Raw genomic sequence first — 23880 nt, 5'->3', positions numbered from 1 at the left:
AGACCTTTCCCCTCATTCTGTCGCACGTATATGACGTAATTACATGTTAAATAAAGTGCCGGTCCATGCAACTGTTATTTCATACCACTTGGTGGCAGTATTTGTATTTGGTATGGAACGTAAAATATCATATTGACATAACACAATGTGCGAGCATACAATTGAATTGGGGCTAAACACGAACAAACATTTTCTTCCACCGTAGTCCAGTTTTCTATAGTAGGCCTAACGGTTTTTAGGCTATTTATTTTTTTAATCGTCTGTCCACTGTTATAAAACCGTCAATGACCGTACCCTCTCTGCCAATCCCTTCATGATGACACAGCAAGCAGGCCTGCTTACAATGAGGTCATGCCCCTCCCAGCAGAGATCTATATTTAGTCCGTAAACTCAAGGGCCAGACAGACAAAAGAGGCACACAGTCACTCACAACACCTGTCTTTGAGAGTGGACTGCAAAAACAAGGGTAATGAAACCCTCAAATTTCTCAAGTAATAACTTCATGACAATGTTATGATAGATAGAGTTGCTATGTTCTTTAAAGTTGTATACCCCTCCCCCCCCCCCCCCCCCCCACAAACAAACACACAAGCTGTGAAAATTGCCAGATTTTCCCCAACATAAGACAATAACAGATAAACACATCATGGACTTAACAGTATATTGTTTTATTTTGCGTTCTCAACATGGTCACAGTAATAGTTTTACATCAATAAGGTCTCTTCATCTACTTAAAAACAATGCATATTAAAATGAAAGCTCTCCTCTCTTCCCTTTAAGTTATAAAATGGTCTGTGAGTGTAAGAAAACAGAAGTGTCTCAGGACAGAAAGAGAAGCAGTGATAGTTATGTAACAGTCTGCTGTTAAGATCTAGATCCTATCACAATTCGATACAGTTAGAGGCAAAATAAAGCAGTTGATGGATCTCTTGAAGGCTGTAGGAATGCACCTTCAATGTAACTGTAGACATTGAGTACTAATCATTTACAGACTATGTACAAATGATCACCTCCTGTTTGAGGCAATCCCACCCCATCACATTCCTTCCCTTTATGTAATTGCCTTTAGATATATGGTTTCCTTAAATTGACTCCGACGTGTTTGTTATATACATTTAGCAGCATACTACAGTCATATCTTCACAGCTGGGATGGGGATGAAATAAATGCTTGAGTATAACGACAGTTTAAACTGTAGGGAAAAGAAGCATCATTACTAAATCTAAACAAACATTAACCAGTAAAAAAAATGACATAATAACATTTGAAACAGTATGTGTGCATGCAATGAATAGTCTACGATTTCTTGAAAGGTTTTACCATAGATCATTTTGCCAACTAAGTGAAGGGAAGATGAGTAACTTTTAGAATCGAAGCCATTTTGATATTAAGCCTGTTTCAATCTACTAAATGACCTTTCAAAAGTGTGACATGGACAATTCCTCTGTATGTCGCAATGCGGAGATCCCTAGACTACTTTAATGTGCAAGTTTCTGGCCAAGGCTGTGAATTTATCAAAAATATAAGTATTGTATGTGATAATACAAGTAATTCTGGATGTTTTGTTAAGTAGTACATTGTAAACCACTGATTCCCTATGACGATACTGTACACATTATGTCATATCAAATCTAGACATAACACAATTTGTTGTTGATTGTTAACTCAAAATGTTGGCAAATAAAGCTTCCATTAAACAAGACTGCTGCTTTTAATTACCATATGTAGATAGTATGTAAGCTACCTTGGTCAAGTCATCAAATTGATTATCCCCTGGTGCAACATAGCTACTGTACATAAAAGACTTCAATTACTACTGTTGCTGTATTAGATGAAGTCGATGCACTTTAAATATGTTACCATTCAATTTCAACAATTGTCAACTGTAACACTGATATAGTTTGGGAATACATAATATTTAGAAAATAGTCTCAAAATACAATGTTACATGCAAGATTATGTTCTTGACATTCTTCGTCACTGCAGGAAGGCAAATACAGTACCTTCTGAACAATGGGGAGACTTGAGCGTCACTGAGACAGAAATCACTGAAAAATAATAAAGACCATGGGAAACACAACTAACACAATCATATGAACTAAACAAAACAAAAACAGAACAACCACTTGACTGTAATCGCTCTATTACAAAATAGTACGTACATACATATTGCACATACAATGAGTAAAAAATCTCTTCATCTTAGCTGCAGATCTAACTCTCAATACAGACTCATTCCACTGATAAAACAAGCTATGTATGATAAGTGCTGTGTCAATCCCTTTCAAAACAGCACGACATAGAAGAAACCTCTCTACAATGAAGAGTACTTCATCCTCACGCCTCACCTTCCAGTGACACAACAGATATGACACACTGACGGGCATAGAGAGAGTGTCTGTCAGCCCATAACAAGTACAGTAAGAATGGTGGTGATATGGTACTGTATAAAAAGAGGAGCCCTGTTGTATGTGGCCCATGGTGAGGCTAGAGGAGGCTATCGCCATCACCAAATCATACCTATGTATGTGCTGTCCAGGGAGGTCCTGGTAGAACACGCTGCGTAGACAGAAGAAGCAACACGATACAACTGTCCCATTGTTAAGGAGACACACTGAAACCACTGAAGGACTGAGCACACTCAGCCAGCTGAGAGCTCCAGCATCGTACGAGACACTGCGACAGTCATGTTGCTGGGTTCTAGTTGATGTGCTCCTTCTCTTTCTACGACAGGAACTCCTGAAAAAGAATAGTCTTCAGAGCAAAACAAGCTCTTCCTTAAATACATCTGGCAGAAGCACACCAGCGTAGCCCCATTTCAGTGACCTGTATAGTATTCATTATTGTTTTATTATTCTCTAAAAAAATAGTTTAAAAAATTAAACAACGATGGACAAGCAGCCAGGCCCAGTGGGAGGAGCTCCATGTCTCCTCAGGAGCTCCAGAGCCAGGCTCGGCTCCCTGGCCCAGGCCAACACATGCCCCACTCTGAGCAGGTACACTTACAGTTAGGTCCATAAGTATTTGGACATTGACACAATTTTCATCATTTTGGCTCTGTATACCACCACAATGGATTTGAAATTAAACAATCAAGATGTGCTTTAAGTGCAGACTTTCAGCTTTAATTTCAGGGTATTTACGTCCAAATCAGGTGAACGGTGTAGGAATTACAATACATTTTATATGTGGCCCCCCCCTACCAAAAGTATTTGAACAATTGGCTGATCAGCTGTTCCATGGCCAGGTGTATGTTATTCCCTCATAAAGGGAGTTCGTTATTTCATTGACAAGGAGCAGATAAAAGGTCTAGAGTTCATTTCAAGTATGGTATTTGTGTTTGGAATCTGTTGCTGTCAACTCTCAATATGAAGTCCAAAGAGCTGTCACCATCAGTGAAGCAAGCCATTGTTAGGCTGAAAAATCAAAACAAACCTATCAGAGATATGGCAAAAACATTAGGTGTGGCCAAATCAACTGTTTGGTACATTCTTAAAAATAAAGAACGCACTGGTGAGCTCAGCAACACCAAAAGACCCGGAAGACCACGGAAAACAACTGTGGTGTATGACAGAAGAATTATTTCCCTGGTGAAGAAAAACCCCTTCACAACAGTTGGCCAGATCAAGAACACTCTCCAGGAGGTAAGCGTATCTGTGTCAAAGTCAACAATTAAGAGAAGACTTCACCAGAGTAAATACAGAGGGTTCACCACAAGATGTAAACCATTGGTGAGTCTCAAAAACAGGAAGACCAGATTAGAGTTTGCCAAAAAACATCTAAAAGAGCCTGTACAGTTCTGGAACAACATCCTATGGACAGATGAGACCAAGATCAACTTGTACCAGAATGATGGGAAGAGAAGAGTATGGAGAAGGGAAGGAACTGCTCATGATCCAAAGCATACCACCTCATCAGTGAAGCATGGTGGAGGTAGTGTTATGGCGTGGGCATGTATGGCTGCCAATGGAACTGGTTCCCTTGTATTTATCGATGATGTGACTGCTGACAAAATCAGTAGGATGAATTCTGAAGTGTTTCAGGCAATATTATCTGCTCAGATTCAGCCAAATGCTTCAGAACTCATAGGACGGCGCTTCACAGTGCAGATGGACAATGACCCGAAGCATACTGCGAAAGAACCAAAGAGGCAAAGAAGTGGAATGTTCTGCAATGGCCAAGTCAATCACCTGACCTAAATCCAATTGAGCATGCATTTCACTTGCTAAAGACAAAACTGAAGGGAAAATGCCCCAAGAACAAGCAGGAACTGAAGACAGTTGCAGTAGAGGCCTGGCAGAGCATCACCAGGGACGAAACCCAGCGTCTGGTGATGTCTATGGGTTCCAGACTTCAGGCTGTCATTGACTGCAAAGGATTTGCAACCAAGTATTAAAAGTGACAATTAGATTTATGATTATGTTAGTTTGTCCAATTATTTTTGGTCCCTTAAAAAGGGGGGGGGGCACATATAAAATTTGTTGTAATTCCTACACCGTTCACCTGATTTGGATGTAAATACCCTGAAATTAAAGCTGAAAGTCTGCACTTAAAGCACATCTTGATTGTTTCATTTCAAATCCATTGTGGTGGTATACAGAGCCAAAATGATGAAAATTGTGTCAATGTCAAAATACTTATGGACCTAACTGTACATCTGCAGTGAAGGAAATGATAGAACCACTGCAGAGTTCTAATACAAAGGCAACCAGATCAATTCCAACTGAAACACTTGGATAGGTTTCATAACAGTAAAACTACAGTATGTCACCTAAGTAAGAGTATTACACTGAGATTTTAGTTGATGTCTCAGACTGTTTTGGTCTATAACAATAACTGCTGCTAATATCATTATCATTAATTTACAAAATACTATATTCACGCTATAGACAAAGCAAATCTTGTGACTACTGTAAATTAGTAAATGCTTGGATAATTGGCACAATTATGACAGCTAATGGATATCACAGTGGACTGTAAGCTACAGCTACATTAACTACTGGAACTACTTTTGTGACAGACTTCGCTGTCTACCGGTGTTGTTTTAGTTACTGTTCCATTGAGTCAAATAGTTTACCTTAATAGACATAACTGTTGAGAAGCATAATTTGCCTCTGAAAATGCTACTAAGCCAGTTATTTGATAATGCTATTAGGTTGCCCAGTCATTGGAAAAAGTAGCCATGGCCTTTTTGCATGCTTCACTGTTCTTTGAAGGATGAGTAACACAAGTGTTGGTAAGTAGAGTCACTAAAGGAGCCACCTAGGTGAGACAGAGTTGTTCTGGCAATCTACTGCTTAACAAACAGTTGTGAGGAGAATGAGACACAGGACCAGTCCGGTTCTAGAGACCTCTCCCATACCCTGGAGGAGGACATCAGACATGCCCAGTCACCTTCTACTCAAGGGTTTGTGAGAGGAAGGAGAGTTCAGTCAAGGTGCCTTCTGTTGTTGCTTTTCTACTCCAGCAGGGAGAGCACCTTCCCAGCTAAGAACAGCCCCGCAGCCCGCTGATGTCCTTCAGCTCAAACCACTGTGCTGATGCCACTGTGTTTGGGCTTTGTGCTGCTGGGGGCCGGGGAGGGGGCTGCAGGCTGGCCATGGTGGTGTGAGGAGGGGTGCTGGGGGTGAGGTGGGTGAGGGGAGTGGCCTGCGTGGCCATGCTGTGGGTGGGGATGAGTGGAGTGAGGGGGGTAGGAGGCCTGCTGGCCGTGGGGGGCAGGGGGGTGATACTGGTGGGGTGGGTGCTGCACGTGGGCAGGGGGGTGGTAGTGGTGGTGGTGGTGATAGGGCGGGGGGTTCTGCTGCACGTGGCAGAACTGGGCGTGATGGGGGTGCATCTGGGCCTGGGTTTCTGTCTCCACCCGGGCAGTGTGGTGAAGGTTGGATGGGTGGGGGGTGTGGGAGATGAGTGTGGGGTGCTGGGGCTGGGGCGAGGGGCTCGGAGACTTCCCCCTCTTGGAGCCGAAGATGGATCCCAGTAGCGAGGAGGAGTTGGGGAGGGACTGCTGGCCGCGAGAGGGACAGTCCCGGCTGGAGGTGGCTCTCCGCCTCATGTGGGGACTGCTAATGATGGAGCCCTGCGGAAGACACACACAGTGAGATCACAAATCCTCCAGTCTGCACTGACACACACGCATACACACAAACACACACACACACACCCACACACACACACACAAACACACACACACACACACACACACACAAACACACACACACACACCCACACACACAAACTCGTTTGTCCCTAAAAGCCTGTAGCTCATTTTTCACATACAGTATACAGAATACAATACTCAGAAAAGAGGCACAGTTCACAGAAATAGAAAATCGATGCTACCAGTTACCAGTGTGTTTCAAAGGAATGAAGCAGGTCATGCAAAACATGCAGAAGCTGGAACAGAAGGTACACCATTCACAGTTGACATTCAGCAAGATTAATGGATGCAGTGCTTCCGTTTTAGTGGAAATATGAACAAATATGATGGTCAAAATTGAATCCTGATAATTAAATTTCATGTCAGAAGGGCCTAGCTTTGTGATTTGATAAGAGAACATTGACAAACAATATCTGTAACTCATAAAGTACAGCCTTGGCTCAACGGGCTCTAATAAAACACCTTGGTTTGATCTTCAATCTCCACCTTGGTTGTTATTGAACACTAGTGAGAGAAACCTGATGTTTATTATACATCCTTATTTCTGTTCTGAGCTATGTTTTTGTCTGTAACCTGATAAATAAGGATTTCTGGTCATTCTGGTGAAAGTGGGATGGGAGAAGAGAGGAAAAGAGAGGAAAGGAGGCTCAGGCATGTGGGGGGGAATGGGGAGTTCAACAGATATTTCAGACATGATCCCTTAAACTTCATGAACTTGAGTAACATAGGCTCTTAACACAGCTTCACTGCCATTGTGCTCTCAAGTAAACAGAGCAAATAATGAGTTAAATAAAGCACCCCAACCAGTGAACACCAGAATGAAGAAAAATGACTAAAAACGACAAAAGAAACCGGTATAATGGAGGTCCACCATGAGCCCAGTGTCCGGGGAGTTAGTCGTATTAGTCCCGACATGCTGCTCCAGTGGACGTTAAGAGGGCAATCTAATGCCTTCCCTTCCAGACAGCCATGCATGCACAGCGACCGACACAGGCAGGTGATCATAAAACACCAAACACCACCAACAAAAATAAATGCCGCAAAGTAACATGGTGCGGGGGGGAAAAAGTCAAAGTAAGAATTGCGTTTCAAAATGCACAACATGACAGAGAGCAGCTACACATGGGTTGGTTCCAACTTACTTCCATATTGCTGTCTAGAGATCCTGCACTGCTGCGGCGGCCCCGCTTGCCTGCCCAGGACATGCAGACAGATTAGACACGTCAACACACCTGGGAGATCTAGAGGGGGATCTAGACCCTTCCGCCTATTCTAGTGCTCTGGAGGAGAGCGGCAACACACAGCCAGCTATCTGCAGCTCTACGGGGGAGGAGGGGGAAGAGGTTGAGGCAGGGAACAGGGAGGGCGGTGCACTAGTGCTGTACTCAGCTAGGCCACGGGCTACATCCAAGGTTGACCTCTGTACAGAGCACCATGAGTCAGGACTGGCAGGACGTTTCTATGGTTCCAACAGAGATCTGGCCTTGCAGAATAGGTCAATCCAATGAACTTGGAGAAACAATCTGTTCAAACAAGGCCATTTCTTAGAAGGAACCAAATTGCCCTCCCTAAAGATGAATAAGTATCGATCTTGTGCAATGTGTGGAGTACCAGATGACAAGAAACACAAACAGTTGTTCTAGATAAGCCTCCCAACAGTTCAGAGTGAATAATTCACCGGCAACTCCAACCCCAACTTCTTTCGTTCAAAGACACGTCATTGTGAAAGTTAAGAAACTGAAAATGCCAGAACAACTAGAGAAAAACAAGAGAAATTAGTGCTGACAATGCCCACGTAAAAGAACCATTTGTTTTGATTGGAACACAGAAGAAAAGGCAAGGAGGGGAGAGTGTTCCTTCATCAGATGTATCCTCAGGCCGTGGAGTGCGTCTGACTGACTCCCAGTCAGGGGCTGTGGCTCCACTGTGGAGCCTGGCTGCTGGGGTCAACAAGCCCCTCCCAGCCCTCAGAGACATGGTCATTTATCTCCAGCAACTACATAATGCCTTCTCTTCCCCTTGCTGCCACGACCAGGGTTAGCAGTCAATAGCGCCTAGTAAATTACACCAAGGTCCATTAGTGAAAACATTCATCTCTCCTTGAGCTCCATACATACAGGAAGCTCTCCACTGCTGAACTCCTCTCTGTATTACAGATGCTGCTGAGGTAACTTAAGGACAGACCTGTTGCCTGGCTGGTCACCTGCAGTGGCTATGGGACAAAACAGACCTGAAGAAGGTGTTCACACCTGCACACCTGAACAATGCTCCCAGCTCTCAGTGAGAATAACATCATGCCAGAACCTAGCTCACGGTTTCCTATCACTACAGAGGGGATGAGGACTACACGGTGCTATATGCAAATGTAGGGCTCTAAGTTGGTCTGGTCCCCTGACCTCACCTGCGTCCGAGAGGTCGCGCAGGGAGCTGCTGAGGGCGCTCCTCTTCAGCCCCTCCCCCATGGCGTAAGTGTCGTCCAGGCTGCCACGGCTCAGGTTGCCCGCCTCCTTCTTCAGACCAGAGCTCTGCGACAGGCTGGGCCTCACCACCCCCTTCTGCTTCTCCAGCTCCGCTGCACAGGACAGCACACACAGGTCACGACCAGGACAGCACACACAGATCACGACCAGGACAGCACACACAGGTCACGACCAGGACAGCACACACAGGTCACGACCAGGACAGCACACACAGGTCACGACCAGGACAGCACACACAGGTCACGACCAGGACAGCACACACAGGTCACGATTAGGACAGCACACACAGGTCACGAACAGGACCAGGACCAGAACCAGGACATTTTAAACATTCTTTACCACTTGAATGTGTTTACCACTACAATCTATCACATTTTGTGTATTTCCTTGTACTTTTCTACTTTAGTCTTTCTACTGTCATGTCTGAATGATGCGCCTAGTGAGGGAGGTCAGCTCACACTCTATTCGGTACTTCTCCATCTCTTGGATCTCAGCAATGGACTCGCGCAGGTCATCTGTGAACTTCTTGCGGTCCTGGGGGTTGGGGGCGTTGAAGTTGATGAGGACTTTGACGTCCGCTCCAGGGATGGCTGATGTCAGACGCACTCCATTGGGATAATCTGAGAAAAAACAGTACAGGTTCCAGACATCTCACTGCTATTCTCCTATTTCTTAACAGCCATTGTTACTACAGGGACCATGTTAACCAATCTGGGGAGTGGGACAGGCCATGTGATCATGAGAAGGAGCCAACAGTGATGGGGTCACTAATTCATGTAGAATGACGGTTAACAAGTGCAGAGTCAAGTGGAGACACCTCGGTTCAACCTACACTGATTCTCAAACAGCAGCACCTGCATCCCATACAGAGAGAAAGACTGTCTGAAGCTGTACGTCACGGAGTTCTTCTTCTTCTGAAATATCTTTGTGACCTGGGCAGGAATGAAAAGTGCATGATGGAAAATCTAGGTTTGTATGAAATATCAATCCTGAGCGTTCTGCATCACACTTCAGAGCAGACCGTTATCTCCCGGTAAATCAGCTGGAGACATACCACCAGCAGGTCGTTAAAGAGGAAGATCTCTCTCTGGTGCAGACCGAGCTTTTGAGGCTTGTTGGGGTCGGGAACTTCAAAGAGTCTGCAGTAACACACCAGCCTCCGGTGAGGTAAGGACAGCACCTGCAGGCCCAAACACACCAGTCAACTTTTGATATACTGTCTATACTGTATATAACTGCATATTAGAAGTGCCAAACCTATTAGGTATTTTCTATGTATGTTTATGAAAAGTAAAAGCAATACTCACACATCCTAGACCATGGTGCAAAGAACCAATCTAAAACATGAGAACCAGAGAGTAAGGGACAAAGAGAGAGAGAGATTCATTTACTATTGTCTACCATTGTCTCCGGTGTCCAAAGACATGTATTCCTGCCTTGGTATTTGACCTATTGTTTTTATCGATGTTCCCGTTGAGCTCTTTTCCTGATTGGGCTTGCTTTGACACTGCACATTTTGAAACCTTTTGTGTCAGAGCAGCCAGCACTGCCACACCCTCTATATATCCCTCAGTGTTTGTGTACATGTGCACCATTGGATAATTAGTATCTCTGTGTGCCTGGGTCTGAATCAGGCTGCCCCCCCCCCCCCCCCCCCCCTTATATTTTGCATCTCAGAATCAGAATCCAAATGGGTTTTTATTCGCCATGAAAGTTTGCACAGACAAGGAATTTACTTTGGCAGGAAGGGCCTACCGAGGCAGCCATTATCGGCGCCAGTAAGGAAAAGTCACAATCATTATGATGATGAGTAGACAGAAAAAGAAAGCGACCGAGAGATAGAGAATGAAAGCGATGGGAGAACGTAAAGAGTGAGGAGAGGAAGACAGGAATAGAAAGTAAACAACCCACCGTGCAATTTATCTCTGTTTGTGTGATATTTACAACTGGATAGTTTTACTCATCATGCAGCATGTCTGTATTTACAGGAAAGTACCTCTGCACACTTCTTCTCTGGGCTAATGCTAAGGGTCAGAGATACAAATGGAATCACCCAGCATAAAGGCCTCCTGTCATGAGTAAAATTCCAACTAGAAAAGCCTGTTCTGTTAAAACCCCTCTCTGATGTTCCTTATTTAGACAGTTAGATATGAATAATGCAAGCCCTTTCCATGTTTGACAGGTCCTGATAGGTTGATAGGTTGCTCCGGTCCTTGCAGCGTGGGCTGTGTAAACTCAGAATGTGTCTGTGTGGACTGAGTGGGCAGGGCAGCAGGAGTGGAGGCAGTCATGCTGTACTGTACTGCACTGCACTGCACTGCACTGCACTGCACTGCACTGCACTGTACTGCACTGCACTGTACTGTACTGTAGGAACACACGTACCGGCTTTTTCCCCACAATGAGCTTTTCCACCTTTTGGACCTGAGAGACGTGGTCTTCGTTGGTCTTTAGCTCTCGTTTACGGATCCTCTCATAGATCCCAATCAGCATCTCTCTAGGGATGTCCTCCCCGTCATCCACTCCTGAGAGAGAGAGAGAGAGGCAGAGAGGGAGAGGGAGAGAGAGAGAGAGAGAGAGAGAGGGGGAGAGGGTGAGAGAGAGGAAGAGAGAGAGAGAAAGGGGTGGCATCATGTTTATACAAAGAGATTTTTGAGCGATTTACAATTTAAACTACTTAAATTGGCAGATAATTTCATTAGTCATGCTGTGAACTCCTGCTCAAGCTTCAAAATCTATTTTTATTGAGGGAAACTAAACGAGTTGTAAAATAAATTGCCTAAATTGCAATGGGGAACCATGACTCATGGATGCACATGCTAAATTTGAAGGGAGTGCAACTACAACTATCTCCTTGGTCTGTCTGACAGAACTGGGAAGTGATAGGAGCTACTCTACCTCTGAGATTTTTGACAAAGTCCTCCAGCTTCATCTTCCTCTCTGGTTTGACGTTGGGGCTGTACATGTCTGTGTTGAGGAGGATGATAGCGAAGGCCAGGATGAAGATAGTGTCTGGGTTCCTGAACTGGCGCACCACACCAGGGTTACAGATGCAGTAGCGCTGGCTGGGAGGAGAGAAAGAGGGAAAGAGAGAAAGAGATAGATAGAGAGAGGAAGATAATTCTATTAAAAGCAGCAACATGACACAAATATCTACACACTTTCTTTGAGAACAGATGGTGACCATTAAACCACACACAGCATCAGTATCAGAACAACCACAAGTAAATCAATATCTGCCCTGAGCCATTGGTTCCTCTTATACGCAGGGGTGTCAATATTGATATTGGGCAACAGTGCGGTCTGTGGTCATTAGGATGACCTTCCTCATATCTTAGCCAACTGGCTGAGGAGTTTTTCTCTGTCTCAAAACACAGGTTCCGGCCCTCAGGCAGTCGACTGGAAAATAATATAACCTACCGTTCAGTGAGTCCATGATCATATTACTGATGGGCACAGGCTGCACCCAATAACTCGACTTGTATCATCACATCTTTGTAATGCATCAGCCACTGCTGTGTTTACTGATGCAAAGTTGTTCTTACTCAGCACAGATCGAAGTACATACTCTCTGGGCATGAGAATGATTTTTAGGTCGTTAGGAGATTAATTCAATCAGGGCCAACAACAGCAGTGTCTCAGTTTGCTGCGGGTCTATGATGGTTTTCCCCAATCGTTCGATGGATTCAACCCACAGGACTGTAAGAACATACTCTGGGCCTGCAAGAGATGCCTTTAGTCTTACCTGTATGCTTCTATGAGGCGCTCCACCTTCTGGGCCTCCCCCTGAACCCTGATATGAGCTTGGAACTTCCTCAGGGCCTCGTCCAGCTCCATGGCTGAGAAGTCCATCTCATCAACTACACAGCTGGACACACACACACGTACATACACACGCACGCGTACACACACAGGAACACACGCACACACACACACAGGCTCAGTGGAAAAAACAGGAACAAGCATAGTGTTGCACACAAATAGACGTATAGACACACACCTACACACAGAGACATTTCTCCTGGCAGTGTGATAATATGCTACAGTAAAGTCCTAAAAATCTCATTTAAACTCAATCGAGGCATAAGTGGGTTACAGCGATGCCGACTTTGATGCGTAGATAGCATCGACTCTCCAGAAAAGATGAGATCTCGCTCGGATCTACAGATGCGAGAAAAAGAACCCTTTAAAATTCCTGTCAAATTGAACCGGAGGAAACATGTCTGGTGTTATCCTCCCAGAATCTTGATAGATTCTGCTGGAGAGTGTTCTGACTCAAAGCCTCAGTGGCCAGGACTAAGGCCGCAGAAGACCCATCAGTAACCCTCAGCGAGGTCAAGTGCTCAGGACTACTTGAATTCTGGCAGAGGTGCTGGACACAGATCAATTCTCTTTGTGCAGATCGTGTCTGCTTAAGCATTTGAGCCATGACTATGTACTGAAATAACAGGAATGACTCACCAGCTACATCACGAAGATAAAGTTATTCATAGAAAAACACACTTATAAGCAGCATCTCTACTTTCAATTGTCTGCAGAAGGAAATATCAATATAGAGCTGTTTGTTTAGTCAGATCATGGACTAAACAAATCATAATACACAGGGTTGGTTTTTAGATATAAATAACATGCTGTTCTGTACTCTTCTTTGTTGTGGCTGCATATAGATTATAGTCCAACTCACTCAAGGACATCTCTGTTGAACTGCTTCTGTCTGTTTCCCAGGAACTCTCCAATCATCTGCCGGCTCAGCCCTTTCCTCTGCAGCAGGAAGTGAGCCACACCCACAGGTGTGTCCGGAACAAACCCTCGCTCAATCAGATACTGGACGCCCTTCTCTGGTTTCCTACAGACACAGGGAGGAGAGGAGAAGGGGTTGACTTTCTGCCAAATTCATTACTCTGCTAAAACGATGCCTTCTTAGAAATGTGTGTCAGAGGAGCAACAGGATTTGGGGTGGGGGAGGGGTAGGCGACTGCCTGGATTCTGGCAAAGCCAAGCACAAATGATTACAATGAATGTGGTCCTCTACAACATAAAATCAAATCCACAATCTGAAGAAGATTAAACTAAATTGCATGGCAGAAAGAGAGAGCTTACTCGTTAATCACTGTTATCACATATTATACAATTCTCTGTGTAACAAAAATTAAGGTGCTATTTAACGACATCCATGTCTTCTGAGAAAAAGGACATTTAATGCAGGGGGCTCTCATTAAGACATGCCTTTAATCTGTACTCTGTGGAAGGGTCCAACTCAGCGAGCCCTGCTCAATCGTTAAATAAATACGATAAAACAATTTGGTCTTTAATCTTTCCCAGTCTTTCGCAGAGAGTTGATCGCGAGCCCTGATTGCAGATTGTCATAGGTATGCCAGTAAAGCACTGGGCCGTAGACTTAGTGTGGTGCTCTGTGTGTGAGGAGGGGGGCGCGAGTGGCGCTCTGTGTGTGAGGAGGGGGGCGCGAGTGGCGCTTTGTGTGTGAGGAGGGGGGCGCGAGTGGTGCTCTGTGTGTGAGGAGGGGGGCGCGAGTGGCGCTCTGTGTGTGAGGAGGGGGGCGCGAGTGGCGCTCCGAGAGCAGCGCGGCACCTACTTGTTGAAGAGGTTGAGGCCGATCCTGTAGTGCCTCTTGCGGATGACGTCGTTGCTGAAGGCGGGCGAGTCCCAGCTGTTGCGGGTCTCTTTGTGGTAGGTCTGCTTGCTCAGGGTCTGCTCCCGCAGGCTGTCCCGGGACGACGACTCGGAGCTGCAGTTGATCGTGTCGTTGGAGTTGGACGTGCTGTTGATGCTGTCATTGTCGCCGTCGGAGAAGTCCGACTCGGACTTGCTCTGCCGGTTGGCCGTGCCGTTGATGGCCAGGTGGCTCTCCAGCTGGCGGTGGCGGTGGCGCGGCGCCCCCGCCGCCGCCTCCTCGTCCCGGGACGGCCCCCGAGACGGCAGGACGTGGCTGATGTGCTTGGGGCTGGCCTGCTGGCTGCCGGCGCTGCGCTCGTACGCGCTCTGCCTCTTCAGGGAGCTGCGGTCGGAGCGGTCGCTCAGGTCCACGGAGCTGTCGCTGGGCGGCTCGATGGTGAGCAGGGGCAGGTGGTCCACCCGCAGCCTCTGCTCCTGGCCCTCCAGAGAGGGCGTGCTGCGGCAGCTGGTGTCCGTGTCGCCCTTGTCGTCCTTGTGGGCCAGAGACCAGTAGTCCTGGGAGGAGTTGAGCGAGCGCAGCCGCAGCTCCGACTCGGTGCTGGAGGGCCGGTCGGCAGACTGGGACAGCGGGAGGGGCGGGGACAGCTCCTCCTCGTCGATGTAGAGGGTCACGTCGCTGTACGAGGCCGTCATCTCGTCCAGCTTGCGGTGCTCGGAGGAGCTGTGGGACGGTTTGACCTTGTAGGTCACCTCCCTCTCCATGTCGGGAAGGCCCCTGGCAGGCTCCGGTAGGCTATCGTCCCCGTGCAGGCTGCGACAGTTCAGGGCGTCGTCTATAGACTCTGCCAGAGACTTGACCTGTCTGGAGAAGGCATCCTCAAGTTCTGTAATGGCGTCTGTGAAGTCATTCTGGGCTGCGGGTGACTTCATGATGGCAGGTACTCCCATGTCACCACACTCTGACTGCACGAGCGCGCCAATCTTAGAGCCGTCGTCTGTCAGGGAGACCTGCTTTCCCTCAAAGTAAGAGCTGTGGACTTTTTCAGGTCCTTCAAAGGAAAACTGCATTCTCATATTGGACAAGACGATTCGTCTGGACATACGGTTCTCGGACATAGAACTTCTGAGACGTTCAAAGTTCTTGTTCATCTGATACTGGCGGAAGGCGGTCTGGATGGTGCGCGCTGCATGGCGGGTTATAAAACGGCCCCCATACTTGCGCTCTAGCATCTCCACCTAAGAGACAGCAGACAGATGTGATGAGAATACCACACTTAAGTATTACAAGCCATGACTAATGCTTTTTAGTCTCCCTCTATGTTCCTGACAGTGGGTGATACTCTGATAAATACAGGATCTGTTATAGAATACAATGAAAGGAGATACAATTCTTCTCAAGGAGATGTGTGTTAAACCACGTATTCACAGTTTTGCTGCGAATCAAAGCTATGATTTGGAGTTAAGGATTGGATTGTAAGGATGCTATTCAGAATATCAATCATTAGTTCGTGAACAATAGGGTGCATAAAAAGGTCTCAATGAATCAAAGTCAGGCGAGTGTAACCGAGTTTAATTGGATAAACTGACTCGTCAGTGTAAAAACCCACGCTATCAAAGAACAAAGAAGCCCTGTCCTACCTGCTTGTCCTGGAGGTCTGAGGAGAGCTCATAGCTCTCGGAGAGCGAGCGAGAGCGTTTGATGGCCTCCTCCTCGGCCTGCTTGCGGAGGATGGACTGCGAGTGCTGGAGCTTGGGCCTGCGTGGCCGCTGGATTTGTCCGTACAAGTGGGCGTTGAAGTGGTCAGGGCCGAGGCCGTGGCTGACCGGAGGGCGACCGTAGACCGCGCTGCTCTCCAGAGAGCTGGCCGCCTCGATGCCGGGCGCGTCGCCTTCCACACTGCAACGAGAAACCGACAGAACACGCTACATCAGACCCCACTGCACACACACCTCGCAGAGCGCCAGCATGGCTTACTACAGTGCCGTGAAGATAGTGTTTACGTTGATCGGCCAGCCTGCTTGAGTCAAAGTCCAAGCTGTTGTTGCAGTATTGTTTCTTAGCTAGGCACGTGGTACACAGGGTGAACTTTAGCACCGTACACAGGTATAAAGGGGCCGAGGACAATTATAGGACCAGTATGAACGACTCGAGCCGCACGCACACACACACAAGATCCTCCTCGAACACACTCTCCGAACGCTCACATCAAACGTGTACACCGATTCAAGGATCAGTTGAGCCTTATTCATTTCAGGGCGCTGTAATAGCGTATAAAACATCTGTATTTAGGCTTTCTAACACTACAGGAGACATGTTGATCATTGCTAAATCTCCATCAAGCTGTAAATCTCCAAACGCAGCGCCGCACAGATCCATAAATCAGCTGGTGGAGCTGTTCCGCTGCACCAGCATGCTTCCGAGCTCTGCCTGGGACAGTGTGGCTCTGAGTAGAGGTGCTTTTAGGCAATTCAATAATAAACTCCTTTTAAGGAATGAACCATGTGTCAAGTTGGGTGGGGACCTCCAGTAACAGCCATCTAGCCATCTAGCCAAACTGTTTTGTTTATGCATCTGGATCTGCTCTGTCTATGTACCTGATCCACAGGGCCATCAACATATGGTCTTTATCAAACAACAACAATGTGTGTTTCCTGCCAGGTAAGGTCAGGGCTTGTTCTAACATGTTCCGGAATTCTTGAGGTTAGTGCTTTGACAGCATATTCAGTCCTCTGTTCGTGCCTCAGTAAATGCTGTGTACCATGTTGAGATCTAACAAAACTACAAAAAACGGACCCTTGGCCAGAAAATATGTCGCATGATTCCCACAGGGTTTCAACCAAACGGTCCAGGACTTAAGGGCTCAGTGTTTGTGAGAGGCTTGTGTACTGCAGCTAAAAGGGATAAAGCCGTTGCCTAATCACAAAACAAAAAGACAAATCCCAGAATGCCATTCTGTGTGGCGTGCAGTGAGTGGGTTATCACAAGAAAAAAACTGTGAGAAATCACAATGATCATCAGTATGATGGACAGTGCTGTTCAACTATGAAATGCACCAATGTGTAATAATGACACGAGTCAGCAAATAGGAAGCTGGTCCCAGGGCAGTGCTTGCTGTTGTCAGTTAGGTTAGGTTCCCAGGTGTCAGTTAGGATTCCTTGCATCACAGACTTTGTCTTCTGAATACTAGTCTGTAAAGTACAACATTAACATGACAACATTATGTCAGGTTAACTTACCTCCAACGACAGACGTGAGGTCACAGTGGGATTTTAAGTATTATTCCTGACAGTTCACTATCTTAGCTCTGGGCCAGAGTTGTTTTCGAGGATGATTTTGATGAGTTATTTTCTATTCAGTTTCTATGCTTCACCGTTCTCTGCAGAAACCTATTATTAGTAGAGAGACTTCTTCCACAGGCTGCCTAAATGATGGATGGAAACAACATCTCACAACTCACCTTGCAAAACAATACTGTTTCACTGTGTGTCAAGGTTAGATAATAAAAGCTGAATAAAAAAGTGTAATAGGAAGGTTTTATGTCCGCCAGTAAATCAGAAGCCTGCAGGTCATGTTATGGTTTGACCTCTAGTTCTTATGTTGTTGTAAATGCTATGCGTAGTAAATGAAAGTGTTAATAAAACCTCATTATGGAGCATTACGCAAGCCAGAATTAGAGTTAGCGCCAGCTTTCTTTTCTATCCCAGCTTTTGTTATGCAATAGAGCTTAAGTTATTAGATGTGGTAGGTGAGTAAGGTGTTTCTCCACTGAACCACAGAGAAAGAAAAGGGCCGATCGAGAAGAAGTCAGATGTCCCAGGGAAACAGACAGGACCTGGCATGAGGGCACACCTTTGACCCATCTCCAGGAGCCCTCAGCAAGGCGCTCACAACCCAAGCAGAACCCATTAGACCAACTACACCAAGGAACTGAAGATAAATGTGTCTAATGAGGAAGAAAGAGGGTTCTTAATTGGACAGGAGACCGAGCTATAATAGTGTCAGTAGAGGAGATGGGGAATCTTCACGGTGTGAATGGAGCTAGTGACTGTTGAAGCCCGGCAGCACATCAGGCTGGTTTTGGCCCCACTGTCCTTCATTTCCTTTCCTGCTGGCTGCTGCTTCTGTTGTTGGAGCCACTGTGCGTTATTCTACCTTACCGTAAGACACATGTTAAGAGATGGAGAGCCTTGAAGCGCTGTGGGCTGTCTGACGGGGCCCTGTTTAAACCATGCTGGTTGTCACATTCTGTTGTTGAAGATGCCGTTACGAATGTAGTCACTCTCCTTGGCTGGCAGATAGAATCAATCTCAACAGAGACAGACAGACGGGGAGAGAGAGAGAGAGAGGGGGAGAGAGAGAGGGGGAGAGAGAGAGAGGGGGGGAGAGAGAGAGCTCGGGGGACCCATCACCTCTCTAGAGCCAAGCAGCCATGAAGCCTCTTGAAAATTAATAACGTTCTAAAATCCCATTTAAATGCAGAAAAAGGGGCAAAGGAGAGTGAATAGGCTGGTCAGATACCACTGTCATTAGAATATTCAGAGGCAGAAGGGTTTCTTCTGGGTGTTTTATATGAAATTGAATGAGGAAAGAAAGAGTATTGAGGTCTAAGGTCGGGATTCAGATGAAGGCCTTTCAGACATTGAGGGGGATGAGCGTCTGGCTGGCACCTGGAAGGAGGCAGGGGGTTATCGTGCCTTTTTACTGAAGATGTCCCCGTGATAGCACAGCTGTTTCTTCTACTGCACGCCTTACTGTGCTTGACCTCACCCCCTCCACACCCACTCTCTCTCTCTGTCTCTCTCTCTCTGACTCAGGAGAGAGGGGTTTGTCCCCCTGTAAGGTATCGGTGTGCACTACTGTCAAGGCTGTCTTTATCAAAGTCGGCAGTGTACAGTCGATACTTATGTATGTCAGATATCAAACCACCATGACATGACGAAGAACTTGCACTGAATGGATCATGTTTGTCAAATGATGTCAGTTGTGCATTACTACTGATTTATAACTTTATCTTTCTGTTAAAAGCCATAAATAGTCACTAATGATATTAGAGCAATTCCAATGGAAATTAGCAGATAAGGGTCATGCTGAAGACGGTTTAAATCAGAGACCAAATCTGAACTAGTGGATTACAGTAAATCATCTGACAGGAAATGGCAGGGCTAAAACTGGGTTTGTCTACGAAAAACATAAACACATACACTCACATGCACACACATGCGTGCACACACACCCACACACATGCACACAGACACACAGAAACACACAGACACTCAGGCTGTTTCCATTGATTTACTGATGTTTGTCACTATCCACATTGAATGTTTTCCACCTGCTACACCATCGAACCTTTCACAAGTTAATTACTCTCACAAATGAGTTGATTAAGTGTGAGTTAGAGCGTATTAATAAATGAACAGTTAAATGTGACTAAGCTGCATTGACATGCGCAGCACGCAGCAGGAAAATCAACTTGCAGCCTACTGATGGAGCAGGAAAAGCTAAGGCATCATAAATAAAGCCCCCTTTGTTTACACAAAGCTCCCTCTTTATAATTTCATCACACGCTGCGTCCGGGCGCTACCCACTTTTTAATAAATGGAATTTAATATCTAATAAAGGTTATTGGAAAATGTCCTTGGTTCCTTATTTCTATTGGTCTCAGGCACTTTGGCAGCAGGGCCTCAGTAAGGACCTGATATTTGCTGTACATCACACATCCACAGGCACGCTCCATGCCTGTCTGGAAAAAATTCATTGTGTATTCCCCACAAGCAGACACACACATGTACCGCACACATACACACACACTGCTTACCCGCTGTTTAGTTCCAGCTCCAGCAAGGATTGACTCCTGTCTGACGCACAATGTAAACACCACATTTTCCTGTCTGAACTTCTACAGCATGACCAGCATGAGCAGATCACTGAAGCTCCATCCCAAGCCCAGACCCAGCCCCAGAACAGCACCGCTCCCAACACGACTCCTCCAGCTCAGCCCAGCAGTGAAGGCTCTCCTCTCCTTCTGTAGACTCCCTCTCCTCCTCCTCCTGGCCCTCCTCTCTGAGCCGGCTCGGAGGGGCGTGCTGCCCAGAAAGAGAGGGAAGGAATTCTTCCAGAAGGAAATTGGGTCGTCTGGCAGCGTAGGTGATGACCCAGGATGAGGAGGTTCTGAGCTCGGAGCGGGGTGCGTGCTGCCAGTGGAGACAGGGTCACAGGGCTGGACAAGGGACTCCAGGACCCACAGGAATGTGAGTGGGAAGCTTTTGCCAAGCAAGGCGGGTTATTAGTAGCTGGGAGGATGCGGGCGGTTGGGAGTAAGTGGGAGGCAGCCCCTCTCTTGTTTAACACTTCAGCTGCCATTCCTGCGGCCGTGGAAGTCCCACCACAGAAACCTGAGACCAGGGTCCCCACTGCGGGGCCCAGCCACATGGGCTCCGCAACACCACAGACCTGAGCTGAGATACATACTGGATATGCTGGCCAGATGTTCCATCACAAACACAGCTATAGCAGGGAGACTGAAGAGAAAAGTCAAAATATTGAGTCATTTGAACAAAAATGACGTTCCATCATGCGACAGCTGCAGATAATGTGACTTGAAAATGAACACACGGCCATCGTCAGTCGGATCTCTACAATCTCTGCGTGCTGATATTTAGATTGACCCTCCCCCCATTTCCGCCCATCAAGAGGGTGGCTTGGGGTTTACGCATTTCCACATAATGACATCATTACCAAAACAATGGGCGTAGGTCCGCTAGAGTGGAGATGCTATCATACTGTGAAAGCTTGGCTATAACTGTGCATGGAGCCGGGCCAGAATGTACCTCATATGGCCCATCATGGCAGAACATTAAAAAAGATATGCAAAATGGCTCCCTTCTGGGGGGAGTTGACAGGGAGTGGAGCACTCCACATCCGTCTGAACCTGTCTGCAAGTAATTGCAGACAGGTGGTGCCTGTCTGCAATTACTTGGGGAGCTAAGCCTCTCTCCCTGGGGAGACAAAACTCAACCCCTAACCTCTCCCTGTGCAGCCCCCTCGCGGAGGAGTGGAGGTGAGCCTGAGAGGCAGCCCCCTCGCGGAGGAGTGGAGGTGAGCCTGAGAGGCGGCACCCTCGAGGAGGAGTGGAGGTGAGCCTGAGAGGCAGCCCCCTCGCGGAGGAGTGGAGGTGAGCCTGAGAGGCAGCCCCCTCGCGGAGGAGTGGAGGTGAGCCTGAGAGGCAGCCCCCTCGCGGAGGAGTGGAGGTGAGCCTGAGAGGCAGCCCCCTCGCGGAGGAGTGGAGGTGAGCCTGAGAGGCGGCTCGCGGCGGCACGCTCCACATCTGTCTCAGGGTGCAGAGAGACGGAGGCATGCAGGCAGCTGGCTGGTGGATGTCTGTCAGAGGGATCTCGCTCAGGGTTTTGTTAGCACTGCTCCTCTCTGTCAACACCGCAATCCTTTAGGAGTGGTGTGACGTCAGTAAAGCCTAGACGTATTAAGTGATTATAAGACAGCTGATTTGTTTTGTAGTGGCTTCAGAGACAACTGTATTCCTACAGGGTGCTGTGTTTCTATATTTACAGAGGAACAGAGAGAAGTAAGGAAGCGTCTATTTCAGGTCACCTTTCTACGACTTCATCGTGCAGTCTGTCATGGTTTTTGTCCCTTGAAAGATAAGACAGATCATAGCTAAGATGGTATTTTGAGGTACAGTCGGTACATGTGTCATATTTCCCAGCTGATTTGCCTCTAATTACAACATATAGTGTAAAACAATCAGAATTACAAGAATAGTTTATTGGGTGTATATTAGGGACACTGAAACAGTCTTGGCAGTTGCTTTGAAAGTCAAACTGGTCTTCCTCAAGAAACCCCACCACCACACAGCCCTTTAAGAGACTGTGTTTCTGACACACATGTCACACACTGTCTGAATCCCCAACAGGGTGGCATATAAAAAGCAGACTGACTGGCTTTCACGCACTCTCTCTCCATCTGTGTCCTTGTACTAATCTCTTCATCCATCCTTCCCCTCATCCATCCCTCCATCCATTCATCCCAGCTGCTGCAGGGAGAGTGACAGCTCTCCACTGGGGGAGTGAGGTCAGAAGTCAGTGCTGACCAATAGGAGCGCCTCCCTCTACATCCTCTCCTCTCAGGCTGATAGAGAAGCCTTCCACCGTTTCCAGGAAACTGCTGTTTTTTTGGAGTGTTGACCAAAATAGCTGCATTGACAGGCATTTCATTTTCTGCTCTGCTTGGTAAGTAATCTGCCCCGTCTGAGTCAGAGGGACTGAGACAAATGTGTTTGGAGGACCTGTGCTGCAGATGTCTGAAAACAACCATAATGCTGATTACAAACACCAGAACACAAATGCTTTTGCCATGCAGGGCATCTCTGTAGAAGATCTATAAAGCAACCTACTCAATAACCCCTGGTTCAACGTAAAAAGTACTCCATGTACCTGTAGTATATGGAGTATGTTAAAGTGCTTTGTGTTCAACTCCATCATGTTTACAGAACATATAGTTCGTAATTGTCAACAAAATACTACAGACTTTATTAATTGCTCTCCAAGCGTACGAACAAATGAACATTTGGCAGAGCATTTATTGTAGTCATAAATGTTGTTTTCCGAACCCCTACAGCATGGAGACCTGTGTGTTTACACAATCTTTAAACTGTTATCGTTAGGCGCCAGCAACACTACAGCACATTTGCAATATTTCCAGATAGAAAAAATTTCCTGTTTACAGAGTTTATTTTCTATTTTTATTATTTGGTCATGGAAAAAATAGTTGAGTTCCTCTTTTTCCACCCACACCTTACGCTTGGCCAATGCTTGACGTATGACCAGCTCTCGGGCCATGCCATGTAAATCTGTTTGGCTCCTTTCCAGTCCCCTAATCCCTGAGCCCTGGGATCCCACCCACGTGTGGGCTGAGCAGCCCAGCCAGACTGGGCCAGCCTCCCTATCCTCCTCCCCAGCCAGACTGGGCCAGCCTCCCTATCCTCCTCCCCATCCAGACTGGGCCAGCCTCCCTATCCTCCTCCCCAGCCAGACTGGGCCAGCCTCCCTATCCTCCTCCCCAGCCAGACTGGGCCAGCCTCCCTATCCTCCTCCCCAGCCAGACTGGGCCAGCCTCCCTATCCTCCTCCCCATCCAGACTGGGCCAGCCTCCCAATCCTCCTCCCCAGCCAGACTGGGCCAGCCTCCCTATCCTCCTCCCCAGCCAGACTGGGCCAGCCTCCCTATCCTCCTCCCCAGCCAGACTGGGCCAGCCTCCCTATCCTCCTCCCCAGCCAGACTGGGCCAGCCTCCCTATCCTCCTCCCTGCCCCTGTCCTTCACTGCCAGCCTGCCACCAGGACAGGGAATGAACACTAGTGTAATAACTGACTGGTGGAGACAGCTGACCTCACGACAGACATACTGTACACCCCACTTATTACATTATACACATACTAACACGCAAACAGCCCGCATGCCTATATGTAGACTCACACACACAAGATTACCAATTATCCTGCAAAATAGAAAAGATAAGCCTTGATATGCTGTTGTTGATGACCATATGGCATATTTCTTTTAATATTTATCTTCTACTAGTACTGCCCCT

The 23880-nt window shown here is 46.9% G+C and overlaps 2 protein-coding genes across 3 annotated transcripts; one reads left to right on the top strand and one right to left on the bottom strand.

The window, feature by feature from the left end:
• Nucleotides 1-649: 649 nt before the first annotated feature.
• On the bottom strand, nt 650-20240 carry iqsec1b (IQ motif and Sec7 domain ArfGEF 1b). Of its 2 annotated transcripts, XM_067232427.1 has the most exons (15): nt 20094-20240; nt 15913-16171; nt 14234-15510; nt 13325-13486; nt 12386-12508; nt 11539-11705; nt 11026-11165; nt 9948-9977; nt 9695-9820; nt 9473-9572; nt 9099-9260; nt 8562-8732; nt 7303-7352; nt 4651-6079; nt 650-3001 (listed from the first exon to the last, which is right to left on the bottom strand). In XM_067232427.1, exons 1-14 carry the CDS (start codon nt 20156-20158, stop codon nt 5525-5527), a joined length of 3387 nt encoding a protein of 1128 aa, XP_067088528.1. In that variant the 5' UTR covers nt 20159-20240; the 3' UTR covers nt 650-3001; nt 4651-5524. The 2 variants fall into 2 exon arrangements, with proteins under 2 accessions (XP_067088528.1, XP_067088538.1); XM_067232437.1 differs by lacking the exons at nt 650-3001; nt 7303-7352 and having other exon boundaries at nt 5946-6079.
• Nucleotides 20241-21149: 909 nt separating this feature from the next.
• Nucleotides 21150-23641, top strand: LOC136954553 (calcium-binding protein P-like). The gene is made up of 3 exons (XM_067248440.1): nt 21150-21216; nt 21315-21411; nt 23161-23641. Exons 1-3 carry the CDS (start codon nt 21150-21152, stop codon nt 23639-23641), a joined length of 645 nt encoding a protein of 214 aa, XP_067104541.1.
• The last annotated feature ends 239 nt before the right edge of the window (nt 23642-23880 follow it).

This window comes from Osmerus mordax, chromosome 1, assembly GCF_038355195.1.
Source record: "Osmerus mordax isolate fOsmMor3 chromosome 1, fOsmMor3.pri, whole genome shotgun sequence".
NCBI classification, from domain to species: domain Eukaryota; kingdom Metazoa; phylum Chordata; class Actinopteri; order Osmeriformes; family Osmeridae; genus Osmerus; species Osmerus mordax.
This window is presented reverse-complemented; position numbering and strand designations above follow the sequence as displayed.